Source organism: Ochotona curzoniae, unplaced genomic scaffold, assembly GCF_017591425.1.
Source record: "Ochotona curzoniae isolate NIBS_2020 unplaced genomic scaffold, NIBS_Ocur_1.0 scaffold_3835, whole genome shotgun sequence".
Lineage (NCBI taxonomy): Eukaryota > Metazoa > Chordata > Mammalia > Lagomorpha > Ochotonidae > Ochotona > Ochotona curzoniae.
In genome coordinates, this window is record NW_024467114.1 from 19,982,509 (window position 1) to 19,996,748 (window position 14,240).

General features: G+C 47.7%; 1 protein-coding gene and 1 long non-coding RNA gene across 6 annotated transcripts in view; one reads left to right on the top strand and one right to left on the bottom strand.

Moving 5' to 3' along the window:
• The window catches only part of AOAH (acyloxyacyl hydrolase), a 249,021-nt gene that overhangs the window by 167,912 nt on the left and 66,869 nt on the right, over positions 1 to 14,240 (top strand). For all 5 annotated transcript variants that reach the window (XM_040964660.1, XM_040964664.1, XM_040964662.1 and 2 more), the window contains one exon: positions 3,068 to 3,162. In XM_040964660.1, coding sequence (XP_040820594.1) covers positions 3,068 to 3,162 — 95 coding nt within the window. The remainder of the gene's footprint in view (positions 1 to 3,067; positions 3,163 to 14,240) is intronic.
• On the bottom strand, positions 116 to 3,148 carry LOC121145661. The gene is made up of 3 exons (XR_005882063.1): positions 3,056 to 3,148; positions 2,875 to 2,902; positions 116 to 272 (listed from the first exon to the last, which is right to left on the bottom strand). It is a non-coding gene; the product is annotated as an uncharacterized LOC121145661 (long non-coding RNA).

A 14,240-nucleotide genomic window follows, 5' to 3' on the forward strand; every position in this document is an offset into this window, starting at 1 on the left:
TTTAGATAGCTGAGAAATCCTTTGTGGGATGAACTAAAGACCAGATGAGTGAACAGGTGCACATAGGGCTTCCTAAGTGAAGCCTCCCACCCACCCCTGCGCCTTCCAAGATAGGAATGCCTGGACAGTTCAGTCTCCACCTGTGTGGTCAAACCATATGGTGAGGGTAAGATTTTCAGACTTCGCTCAAGGCTGCGAAGTGAAGAGAGCCCACTCTGCTTGCCGAAGCTCCAGCTGGTTCTTCCAGGGGATGGATGAAGCACTGGGCAAGGCTGAATGTTTTCAGCCATCAGTCACTTCATTTCATAGGGGTAGGTTTCCTCCCTCACCTGCATGTCTCACTGCCCCTATCCTTCACTCCCCCACTGACTGACTGCCAACCTCACCAACTCTTCTCTACATCTCATTTCCTCTATCCCTCTCAATCCCTGCATCCTTCTCTCCATACCTCCCTATCTACATGTCACTTTCTCTTCCATCCCACTCTACACACCTAATCTCTTCCCACCTCTTTGCATACCCTCCTCAGTCTATCCCTCTCCACATACGCCATGCTGTCCAATACCTAACTCCATCGTTGCCTCTGCATTCCTCACTCCCCCTAGCCCTCTGTATAAAATATTCCACATACTTGGTGTCAACCCCACTCTATCTGCCTTACTTCCTCACATGCCTCATTCAACTCCTGCTGCTCTACTTGCCTCAGTACTTCCCTGCATTCCTCATTCCATCTCCCATTCCCTCCAATCCCCCTGTGAACACCTCACTCACTGCATCCCTCTCCACTCCTCTACAAACCTCACTCTTTCCTTCCCTGTCTGCATCCCTACATAATCCACTCCATCCCTGCCTCTTTCTCTAAAAACCTAACTCTGCCCCTCTCTATCGACATGTCTCACTTGAGACCCTCACTAATTTCCTGCTTCTCTGTTGACTCCTCCAGCCCTCCCTACACTTCTCTATTCATATATCACTCCTTGCAACCCATTCTATTCACCTCACTATCTCCATTCTTAGCTATATCTCACCCCTTCTTACCCTCCATCTTTCTCTATATACCTCACTTCTATCAATCTCCACACGTCACCCCAAACGGCCTCTCCACACACCTCCCTCTTTCCCTCCCACCCTCTCAATCACACCGCAGACCCTCTCCACACAGCCCACTCCCTCTCTGAATAGCTCACCCTCTACATACTGAGCTCCATCACTGCCTCTCTCCAATCCTCATTAACTCCATCCCTCTCTCCACACTTCAATCCCTTCCTTGCTCTCCACTCTCCGTCTACTCCTCTCCACAGTATGTACTCCCTCTGGCCGTCTCTACGTACCTCATTCCCCTTCTGCTTTCCTGAATCCCCTAGTTTCATTATCACCTCAATCCCTCTACATTCCTCACTCCCTCTATTCTGCTACTCTGCTTACCTCAATACCTCCTTGCCCCTCATTCCACTTACATTCTATGTACTTCAAACCCTCTGGAAATATGTTATTAACTACACCCTTCTCTACACAGCATCTCTTCCATCTGGACATATCTCACAACCTCCCCCTCTCTCCACATACCCCACTCCCTCTATTCCTATCTCGAAACCTCAATCCTTTCTTCATTCTCTCACTCATTCCATCTCTTCACACCAAATTTTCAATGCTTTCTACCAACATCCCTCCCTCACTTCCTCCATCTCCTTTCTTTCCTCTCTCCACACCTCACTCCCTCTATCCCTCTGGATGCATTTCATTCTCTCCCTGCCTCTCTTTTTCTCTCCTCCACATACCTCACTCTCTCCGTCCCCCTCTACACACATCAGTCCTTTTGGGATTTTCTACATGCCTCATTCCCACCATCTCCCTAAATACCTCACAAACACTTTCTCTCGACACCTCACCCTTTCATGTCTTTCTAAATAGCTCACTCCCTCCAACTCTTTACACAACACACTATTCCAACACTGTCTCGGTACCTCATTCCCACTACCCCTCTCTACACACCAAACACCTTCCATGAATACATTCATACTTCACTCCCTGCCTCTCTACATTTAAATCCTTCTCTGCTACACCATCCCCTCCATCATACCTCACTTCCTCTAGCAATCTCAACACACCTCAATTCCCACTTGCCTCACTCCACCCGTTTGTCTACACACCACAGTCCCTCTCAACATTTGTCACTCCATCCTATCCCTTCACCTGCTCTACACACCTGACTCCTGTATTCCTCTCCAGATACTGCACTCCCATCACTCACTTCCTCCATGCCTCTCTAAACCACACTCCATCCATCCTCTCCTTACCACATTCTCTCCCTGCGTCCATAACTCCTATATCTACCTCACTATTACATCTCTTTCTAAAAAGCTTATACCTTCTAGCCCAGGTGATCACACCTCAATGCTTTCCGTCCTGTCTGCAAACCTCACTCCCTGCCTTTCTACTGTCTTCAATCCCTTACTTCCTCTCTCTCCCTACAGTTCTCAACACACTCTCTGTATCCCTGGCTATTTCCTCACACCCTTTATCCCTCTTATGTCCCTCACTTCTTCATTACCTCTATTCTTCATACCACACTCCTTCCAGCTCTAGTTCACTTCATCATTCCTGGCTACACAGCTCATCCCCTCCCTGTCTACAGAATTCAACCCTTGCTTCATTTTGAACATTCCTCTCTACACACCGAACTCCTCCCTGCTTCTCCACATACTTCACGCCATCCCTGCCTCTCTAGATAACTCCCCCCCTTTCTTCCTTGCTACTTCCCTCCCTCATCCCCTAAACCTACCTGTCTCCCTCACTACTAATCCTCCTTTCCTCCTGCCTAGCTCGCTCCCTCCAACCTTTTTTACCTGCCTACCTTCTTACCTCTCCACTTACCTTCATTCCTCTCTCCTGCAACTCCGACCTTCAAAAAAATGAGGGAAAAAAGCAGAGAACATACATAAAAAACCTTTTTCAAGTTAGAACTCAATGCAAATGGAATGCATTTATGAACTTTTAATCAGGGCAACAACATACAGGAACTCTAACATTAAGAATGCTAACACTGTGAACATACCATCCTGCCTAGGTTCACAGCCCAGAGGGATCATTCTGCTGGGAGACTCGGCGGGCGCTCATTTTCACATCCCTCCCGAATGGCTCACAGCTTCGCAGCTGTCTGTGGTGAGTAATCCTGGCAGCAGTTGTCCCGGGTGTGCCGGCCTGTGTATGTTTGCCCTTGCTCTCTCTACACGCAATGCCAACTCCAAACACGTGCAAATTTCCATCAAAGGCACCACGCTCACTGCTTCTGTGCCAGGCAGGCAGAGGGTTTCTCCCTCTCACCCTAGCCCAGAATGCTCAGGATCCAGCCCCAGGAAAAAAAAAAAAAAAACAAGACTACTGTCCCTTCCTAAATCACGGTGGCACTGATTATTATTTGAAAAGCAGAGAAAGGCAAAGAGGTGTCCTGTGTGCTGATTCACTCCCCAGATGCCAAATCTAGACCAAGCAGAACTCCACCCAGATCTCCCGCACGAGTGCCAGGGACCCAGTTACCTGAAGCCACTTGCTGCTTGCTAGGGTGCACATCAGCAGGAAGCTAGTATTGGGAGCAAAACCAGAGATGACTGGCGTAGCAGGTATCAGACACAGCAAGAGTGGCACATGTTCCTCGGAGATCAGCTCCTCAGTGTAACTGGCCCGCTTGGTCGAGTTACTCAGGTTCAACCTGCCGCAGTTCACGTGTTTCCCCTAAAAGGTCCCATTGCTGCTGACAGATTCTACAGCATTTGGCCTCTGATGGCTGTGTCTGCATTGAACAGGTAGACTTTTTCCTGCTGTTAATCTCTAAACAATACTGTTTAAATATTTACACAGAATTTATATTGCATTAAGTATTAGAAGTAATCCAGAGATGACTTAAAATGCAGAAGAGGATGTGTGGAAGTTAAATGCAGGCACTTGACTAAGCGCAGCTTTTGCAAGCCTGGCACCTGCGGGACAAATGTACGATGGTTGACAGGGGGAGGATGTGGCAACTCGGCATGTTCCCAGTTCCTAACCCACATGAGAGGGTCCATCTTCTTCCTCATACCAATACCCGGACTGTGCAGGGAATCCCAGTGCACATGCCACAGCCCATGTCATGCTCTGCAGCTATGGCTTCCCAGGCCACAAACATCCACCACCCTGGGACAGGCCCAAGGCACATGAACCCATGCCTGCACCCAGGTGCCCCCATGGCAGGAGACAGTGACAGCAGAAATTATATGCCTCCTGTTGTCACCCGGGTGAAAGATGCTGCCATGGCAAGGCAAGAAGGAGAACTCAAGTAAGGGTGGGACTGGCCAAGGCTCCCTTCCCTGGGAGGCACCAGGCTCCACCATGACCCCATCCCCCTCCCCTCACCAGTGATCTATTGTTCCAGAAGACTTGGACAATCCCCGGTTCACAAAGATTCTCATTAGTCTATTTTTACCTTTGCTGCTTGTTCTCTGGGGTTGAAAGGAAAATTTTGCAACAGTTCTGCCGAACAACCAGGGCAGTAACTAAAAGGCAAAATACATTTGCCCCTGGACTTACCCCTGAACACTTCATTTCAGAAACAGCCTCTGCAGCATTTTCAGCAAGGAAAAATGTTTCAAGAATATTCTAAGTCAAGTCATTGCTCTACATGAGGACTACAGAATATTCTTGATTAATTGAAAACTCAAACACATCATTTTGGAAGAAAAGTTACCTCAACACGTATTCTGGAGCAGCATTTTGCCTAGTGTTAAACACCAGGTAACATGCCTGTATCCCACATCACAGAGACTGGACACCTGACACCAGCTTCCTGCTAATGCAGACACTGGAAGGCAACAGGAATAGCTCAAATGACTAGATCCCTGTAACCAATGTGGGAGACCTAGATTGAATTTGTAACTCCCAAGAGGCCCTGGCCCAACCCTGGACATTACAGGTGTTTGGGGGAGTAAAGCAGTGGATGGGAACTACCTCTGTCTCTAATAAATAGTATTCTTTTAAGCCATGTTATATAAGATGAATACACATTATATATACTTGAAAGTGATATATAATCAATAATGTCAAGTCATAAAAATTAAAGACAAAATGTAAATCCTCTAATTCAGACAGAATCACTACATGTTAATTAGAAAGTGCTTGCTGTGGCAACGATACATGTTAATTAGCTTCCTGATAATGTACCTGGGAAAGTTGCAGGGTGGGGGTTAAGTCCCTGGGCCCCTGAACCTACAAGGAAGATCCAGAAGAAACTCCTGGTTCAGATCAGCTCAGGCCATTGTGGCCATTCGAGGGGTGAACCTGTGGATGGAAAATTTCTCTCTGTAAATCTGCCTTTCAAATAAAAATGAATATATTTTTAAAAAAATAAAGAACCAAACCTTGCTCTTTTAATGATCAAGAACATGACCAATAAATGCACAAAGAAAACAATAATGCAATCCATTTCTCATCTGTTCAGTAGCTAAAGCTGCAAAAGATAAGCACCCAGCTGTAGTGAGATATCGCGAAACAGGCATGCCTCCTCACCCCCAGGACTTAAGTTGCTACAACTGCTGTGAAAGAGACAGTATGTCTACCCTTTTACTCACATGTCTGTGACAGTTACCAGTGTGTGCATTTTGAAGTTTACCTTTAAAAATTATCATTTGGCTCAAGAATATATACACACTAAGATGCTTCACAGAACTACGGATAAGCAAAAGTGAGGAAATAAACCAAAAATTTTAATGGAGGAATACTAAAATATGCACAATGAAATTTTAGTTTTTCCAATAAATGAGAAAAAATGAAATTATGTGAAAAAGTAAGAGTGAGTGGCCGTGTGCTCCTGTGTGCTGGCTCATTTCCCAAATGCCCACAACAACCTGAGCCAAATCAAAACAAACCTGGGGGCTGGGAATGCCATCCGCCTCTCCTCAGTGGCTGGCCAGAACCCAGCTACCCCTCACTGCTGCAGTCCGCACTGCTGGGAAGTGCCAGTCAGAGGCCAGGGCTGCCAGTCAGACCCAGGCAAGTCCATGTAGAATGTATCTTCACCTGCTCTGTTGCTAGGATCAAACAATGCAGTGTTATATAACCATTCATACATGTATTAACAAGGAAATATGGTAAGTTGTTATGGGAAAAAGTTTGCAAAATAGTTTGCTTTGATCAATTTTGTGATTATATTAGTGTATAAATACAAATAAACAGAAGGTTATAAATCAGGGCATTAATAGTGGCTATCTTTGGATGGGAGAACCAGGGGTAGCTTTCATTTTCTATTTTTTCCAACAATAAATGCTTATTATGTATGTACCAAATATTGTACTTTAAGATCTGGGGAATTTATTGTTTTGTTTTAAGCAAATGGCTAAGGGAACCAACCCAAATAAAACCAACACAACGCTTTATTTATTCTTTGTAGAAGCTCTCTGAGGTGGGAGTTATTATAAGACAACCTTTAGATACTCCACAGGTTAAGTAGCCTGATTGAAGTGGTATTACTAACAGGGGCCATAATCACGGCCTGTCCATCTCGAATAAACCACTTAATCAGAAAGAAAAGGCAGCTGTGCCAGGCAACGCCGTGGGCTTCAGAGAGCTAGTGAGCAGGCCAGACAGGGAGAATGCTCACAACCCCTATGAGCGCACTAGCTGACTTCAAGTTCTGGCTTTCCTTCCAATTCCAGCTTCCCAGTAATGTGCACCCTCAGAGGTATCACTCATGCATTAATTAAATCAACAAACAGCCATCCAGGACCTACTGCATGCTAAAGCGCTAAGAGAGGGCAATGCCGCAATAGAGAAAGAGACAGAGACAACCCAGGCCCTCCCAGAGCAGAGCTTAGAGCCTCATGGGGAATTCAGAAGAGTAAATGGCAACTCTAGAGCCATCAAGAAGGTGTTGTAATTCTACTAATGCGGCTAAGAAATGTACAGTGGGGAAACAAGGAAATGCAACACTCAGATGCCACTGAGTATCAACAGTGGGCATGCATTTGGGCACTCTGAGTTCCCCAAAGGACCAATCTCTGCCCAAGCTGGATGACTCCCTAGGCTGGGTCGGCCCCAACTATCCTTATACCTGAAGGAGGCTTCTGGACTCCCATCCTTCACTGCCCCACGGGGTCTAAGCTGACCGTTGGCGACTGTACCAAAAGAACCCCTTGAAAACGTTTCTGGGGCTTATTCCTCTGCACCACACCACACTGCCAGCCCCCAGAGCTACGGCCAGCATAAAATCTACCATCTAAACTGGTCATTCTGACAAAAGATGGACCAAAGCTGGTCACTAGCCTGAACTGTCCAAGACATACCTGGTGTGTAGTCACCCTGCTGATGGCCTGAGAACCTCGTGCCGAGCTGACTCCCAAGTCACGGGCAGCGCCCAGACCCCCAAACTCCCAAGGTTCAGGATATGCTTGGATTTTGCATCAGACTTGCACTAAAATCCTGTCTTAACTAATACACTTGTTTCCTCCTAGCTTTTACTTCCTCATCTGTAACACATACATAATCATGCCTCCCTTGTTAGAAATTTCAGAGTATTTTTATAATAGGCTGTTAAAAACTGGGCTGTTTGTTTCCACCTAAGTTTTAACTGAAGCGCCCCTCCCCCCCAAGAATATAGACCAAACAAATCCTACCTTCTTGCACGATTTCTTCCAAATGAAATGCTAGAGCATCTCTGCAGAACCTGCAGGGGAAAAAAAAGTTCAGCAACAGTCACTTATCTCCCATCGCAAAGGCCTAAAACAGTTGAGACTGGAAATAGTTGAGGGAAAGGATGGCAGGGGCTTAGCACTCCCCAAGTGGGAAGAGAACTGGATGAGGTCTAAGGGGCTGTGGCCAAGGGAGCTGTCAAGTGATACCCAATGAGGAATGAAAGGGCAATGAGGCCAGAAATGACCATGACCCTGATAGGATGTCAGAGGCAAGGTGACCCCCTGGGTGCTTGACCCCGGCACAGCTTAGTGACTGGCAGGGATGTAGGGCAAGCACCAACCCCAACAAGGGAGGTCCAGGCACAAGCCCCTATGTGAAAGCCTCCCAGTCTCCTTCAGCCACCTGCCCAGGCAGAGGCAATCGTAGCCAGCCACACCTCTTCTCCCTGCAATGCCACACCCAGGGCTCAGAAGCCTCAGCCAGGAAGTGGACAGAGCACATACATCATAGGGCGGTTTCAGGCCCAGGCTGGGAGGGAAAGAGGACAGGCTCTCAGAACTGGACATTTTCATTTTCTGAAACGTAACTGAACATAAGCAGAGGAATTCATGTCCTTTGAGGATGAGTATGTATGTGACTGCCCTGGCCTGGATATCCTTCCATGGCCAGAGACAGGTTAGCTGCAGGTTGTGACAACAATGGGGAAAACATCTTACTGCATCCTCCAAGTACTGTGGCCGTTAAAAACCACAAACACCAGCAAGATCACAGAGGCTCAAGGAAGGCTGACTCATCTCCTGGTGGATCTGTTCCTTCTAAGTGGTGCTCTGTAGGAAGCCTGTCACACCAGAGGGACAGCTCAAGGCTACACTGCCCCCACCAGGTCACTTCCCCTCACAGCCTGCTCCATCAGGATTTCCAGTACCCCAACCTGGTTCTCCCTTCCTGGGATCCATCCAGTCCCTGCCCTTGCCTAGCAGGGCACAGTCTTCACCAGCCCTCCTCCCTCCCTGCTGTGTGGTTGGTCATAGGGATGTCACAGGTCAGCCCTCTGGGCCACAGAGGAATGGTCTACACATTTAAACAACACTGAGGACCCCAGAGAGCTCTGTTTGATGTGGCTTACGCTCTCTATTAATATAAATCCATGACAGAGACATATTCACTTGTATCAATACCTTATCAAGTATAACTAATGACGGTACAAATTTAAGACTGCATTCTTAAAGACATTAAGGCATTTAAACTCATTACATATTAACATTTTTATGACCATTCTACTTTACAAAACAAAGAAAGTTAGAAGAATGGCAGACTTTTCAATCTTTGTGACTCTCTTCAATACCCGCATTTCTAGGAGTGAGCCAGATCCCTATATCTGCCTTCTAACTGTTTGAAAATTCATCTTATGTAGCCTCTGGAAAAGTCCACTGTACCCTTCTGGGTGAATTAGATGAAAAGGGCAAACAAGTCTTGGGATTCTTCTTAGTAAAGATATATTTATTTGAAGGGCAGAACTGCCAAGAGAGAGGGAGACACACACACAAAAAAGAAATCCTCCATCTGCTGGCTCACCCCCAGCATGGCTGCAATAACGTGCTGGGCCAGGCTGAGGCCAAGAGCCAGGAACTCGATCCCCCACATGGACGACAGGGGCTGCAGCACGGGGACCACCTTCTGGTGCTTTCCCTGGTGCATTAGCAGGGAGCTAAAGCAGCCAGATGATGAGCTAGCCCTAGGGTTACAGGAGGTGCTGTAACCCTTGTCTATCGTGCCAACCCCGAGTGTAGGTATTCCTATGAAAATAATGAGCCCCCCTGTAATGGTGGCAAGAGTCCCAAAGGTCCCTAGAATTCACACTGGATTTCTGCCCGGCATAGACCATCAGAAAAGGGGAGGGGGGAGGAAGGCAAGGAAGCAGGGAGGATCTTAGGAAAGGAACTGACAACTCAGGGTTAGACTTAACACAGAGAACTGGATACCTCGCTATTAGAGCAATAGAGGGACCTGATGAAATAATCACAGATAAATCACCGCAACAAGCAGGTGCATTTCTAGGACTGGAGAACAAAACTAGAGGAAGGAAGCCAGCTGGTGCACGGGCCTCAGCACAGCTTGTGCCAAGTGGCAGCTCTGACTGCCAAGTGGCCCTGCTGCTGCTTGGGGCCACTGGGGCGCACTAGGAAACAGAGCCCTAAGGGGCAAAAGATGCTGCTGCAGGAAGCAGCCCTCAACCAGAGAACAGGAAGCAGTCCCTTTCCTCTTTTTTCCTTCCCACCTCCCTCTGAAACCTCCCATTGGCAGATGCGTCTGCAGGGGTCTCTGGGAAGTGTAGTTTTTCAGCTTCCAATGAAGCGAACAGAGAAGGGTGGGGTAGAAGCTGAAAAACAATTGTTCACCCAGCACTAGCCACTTGAACAAAATCTGGAGTCAGATGGTGTCAGCCCTGGGCACCAGAAAGCAGGGATGTGAGAGGGGCTTCAACCACCTCGGTGACGGAGTGCTGAGAACCAGCTCTCACTGGAGTTTGGTGGCTTCTCTGCCTGGTGAGCCCAAAGGGAATCGGGGACCCTGGGGGCTATCAGCAAGCTTCAGCCCAGGCAGAGCCTCACTTGTAGGTCGCCTTCGAACCTGGAACCTGCCACAACTAGCCCTTGACCCTGGGGGCATCCTGGTTGTAGCACCAAGTGCTAAATGGTTCCTTTCTCAATTACCTTTAGAAATCTCTCCCCAAATGACCAAAAGTCATCTTTTCAAATGAGCCCCATCACCTTCTAGTCCCTACTCCTGAACTAACTGCAAAGACAGAGAACACCCACTGGTCCCCAACCCCATTGTTTGATCCTTCTATACATTTTCACTCCACCCTGAAAGGAGCTCTGATGAGACCACACATTCCACAGCAAAATCAGGCTGCTTGGCCTCGCTGGGGTCCAACACGCTTCAGAGATCCCAAGTGTATTCAAGGCCTTTGCTTGACTGTGCCAAGAACTGCATTGTGTTTTCTGGAAAGGAAAGGAAATGCTGAAGAAAATAAATACGCAGTGCATCCTAAGAAGCCGTTCCGCTGGGTTGAGGATGCTCAACACCCCTTTGCTTTTGTCTCCCGGCAGATGCACCTTCACATGCCCCATCCCAATGCGGCCTTGATGCAGGAATCCTTCTTCCTGCAGCAGCCCCTTCCCTCTGCTGTCATGCCATCCTTTAGTTAGGCAGAGTGGCCCCCGAGAAGACTGTTTACAGCTAATTAGATTAGCAGTGTGTTCATCTGGAAAGATATTTGTATTTCAATAAAGACGGGGTGGCGACTCACGCTGGAGCATGCACAGAAACAAAGCGCTCGGGTCCTCTTTCCACCAGGGTACTTCTGCCCCCTTCTCCCCTCCCACCACCCCCCAACACACACACATAACCTCTCTTTCCTAACACATCCGATCCTTAGGAGTCGGACTCAAATGGAACCAACCAGGTTCTCCACTTAGAAAGATCTCGATGCAAAGCAAGGAGCCAATCTGAAAACCTCACGCTGGGGTTTAGCTGCATTTTTTTTCTCTTTTCCTTTCAAAGGCAGACAGTCACGGCTTGAGTTGTTTTGTGGCAAACGAAGAGCAGTAGAGAGCTCATCCAGGCCAGCAGTAGAGGCTGCCCTCCTGCCTCCTCCCCCATCTGTTCAAAAATGATATCCAAAATATTCAAGACTGCGTTTCACTGAACCGGAATCGCATCATGAGTCCGGGAAGGAGGGCTGGGGAAGAGCAGAGGAGCGGCTCTAAAATACAATTTCCCAAACGCTTATTTTGCTCACGGACTGTTTCCCGTCTTATTATAGAATCTTAGCACGACCCCTGACAGGCTGTTGTCTGTAGGGTAAGTAGACGCAGATTGAATTTCGTGCTGTGTCAAGGACAAAATGAATCCTTAATCTGGACTGAAAAAAGAAGTGCCTATTTAACCAAGAGCAGAGCGACTCCCTGGTCTTTCAAGCCTGTGCCCACTTCTCTCACCTCCAGGAGATGATTCTGGCAGTGAGGTTTGACTGTTCTCTGGGAGCTGCCAGGGGCACCAGTCAGATCGAAGCTCTCACCCCACCCTCACTAAGCCTCTTTGCTTCCTGCTCTCTGGGTTTATCGGTGAGCATAAAGGCAGCTTTTCATGGTGCATCTAAAATATGGAAATTCCATCTGAGTTAACTTCATGTCAGCTTCAGAAGCACTAGAGTGCTTTTTTATTATGATTCTTTTAAGATGAAAGTCCACGGATTAGTAAAATTAGACCAAGTCGCCTCGCCTGCTGCTCTGACACCTTGCAGGCCAGCAGATTAAACACAGTGAGCAGTGGGAAGAGATGTCCCAAACCTAGTTATTGCCCATTGATTCTGCCAGAAAGGGGCAGTTCTGTTTGCCCTGGGAAATCCCTTTCTCGGGCAACAGTCAGGCCACAAGACACAGAATGTTCTCAGTCCCCCCTTCCCTGCACATGAACATGGGCCAGATGGACTGTTGGTGAGTTCTGATCAGTTCAACGTCCCGTGCCCTCTCCGAGGTGAGCATCTGGGACTCACTGCTGCCAGCCTTGGAGGGTGCGTCTTCAGGTCATTCATCATCTCTCGCTGACTTCAGAGAGGATGGAAAGCCAAATACCCGTGCTCAGGAAAAACTACAAGGCCGATTATTGTTAGCTCTGTACTTCTCAAGGGCATTTACAATCCCTCAAAGGCATTTACAGCCCCCATGCCTGCTCCTGCCTATGCACCAGGAAGATGCCCACAAAGGGGCTCAGTCCCTGTCTGCACTATATGGCATACCCCATCACTGAAGGACTGTCTCTTGCCCTCTGCTTGGCTGTCTCTGCTTCTGGTTGTCTTTGCTTCCTTCTTCTCTGCATTCCTGAGCCATAAAAGGAGTTTCCTGGAACTAACTCATCACAGGGGAAATGCCTAGCGCCCTGCATCCACTGAAATGTGCAGAGAGGATATCTGGATATTTCAATATACGTTTGGATAGTTACAATGGGTTGCCATGTGGTAGTTCTTCATTGGTTTATTTAAAAGCCTATTCCTTCCATGACATTCCTTAGCAAACAGGGTGGTGAGGACAGGGAAGGACAGCATAATCCAGACCACGCCTGGACAACTGCCTGGGAGTACAGACTGGCATCTGGGGATTCTCTACTTTAGGCAATGGTTGAGGGGCTTGTCAGAGAGGTGAATTAGCTTGTAATCCCCAGATACAAAGATTCCAGAGACAGAAATTGAAGCTAGCATTTGAGCCAAGAAATGAAAATCTAATAACAGAAAGAACTCAAAAGAAAAGAGATTAAAAATCTTGGACTCATGTTGAAAATGTATAGTTGGGAGCCAGCCAGAAGGGCAATTTCAGTGCTGGTTATTGATCGGCCAGGGTATAGGCTCAACTGCTGCAAGAAAGGATCCTAACATGCGGGACTTCGGGGCTGCAGGTCAGCCAGGCTATACTCAACATTAGGCTTCTCGCCCTGGGTTAAAGTGGCTGCTCCCAATGTTGCCACTTGGCACTGGCAGGGGAGACGAAGGCCATATGAAGATATATACATCCACTGAGCGAACTCATCATAGGTGTGACTGTCCTCGCTCATTCCCCACAGTTCTGACCTAGTCACATGGCCACACCACGCTGCGACAGAAGCCAGAGGCCTGGGCAGACATGACCCACCTGTGTTATTTAATCTTGAGAAAAGGAATAAAGGTGTACATCAGGGACTCTAGAAGTGAAGAACAAAGTCTCTCATTCTCAAGGACCCTAAAGTCTCCTTCGGAAGATACACAAGTAAATTCTCAATAAAACAAGCAAATATTTGGGACCATGTGTTCACCACATGCCACCTGTTCTGTCTGCCCGGTGAGGAATACAGACATATGTGGATCATGTTTGGAGAGAGTAGGCCGGAAGGAGAGATTACTATCTTCTGTCTTCAGAGTTAAGACCACAGGAAAGTCCGTGAAAGGCCAAGAGACTGAGCCAGCAGGAGTGCTAGAACCTCCGCAGTCTGGCCTCTAAGGGGCTTGGGAGGGGGGTGGTTACATAACACCATAACACTGTCCCCTTCAGGTTGCTGGAGCATCATTTGACATTGACAGGTAGGATTATATAGGCAAGGAGCTGTGACTTCCAAACTCCTGCCCTGAACTAGCTCCCTAGAGCACATCATCAATACAATGCTATTGAGAGCTGGGTGCTCTGGGAGGCGATTAAGTCATGTCCTCATAAAAGAGGCTCAGGAGAATCTCCTGGTTCTTCTCACCAAAGAGCACACAGTAAGGCACCACGTTTGAGGCTGAGAGCGAATCCTCACCACGCACCACACCAACTCTACCAGTGCCTCCACCTGAACGCCCCAGCCCACCTGTGATAAACCAAGTTTTGCTTCTGACAAATTACCAAGGTATTTTGTGTCAGCAGCTGAAATGGACCACGACAGGACTGAAACATACCTATTCCTGGGTATATTTCATAGATAAATTGAGACTTACAAAGTTAGCTATGCAAGGCGGTACCGTTAAAGAAGTGGTCGATATGCAAGCTTAGTCTGAGTCTGAGCAGAAG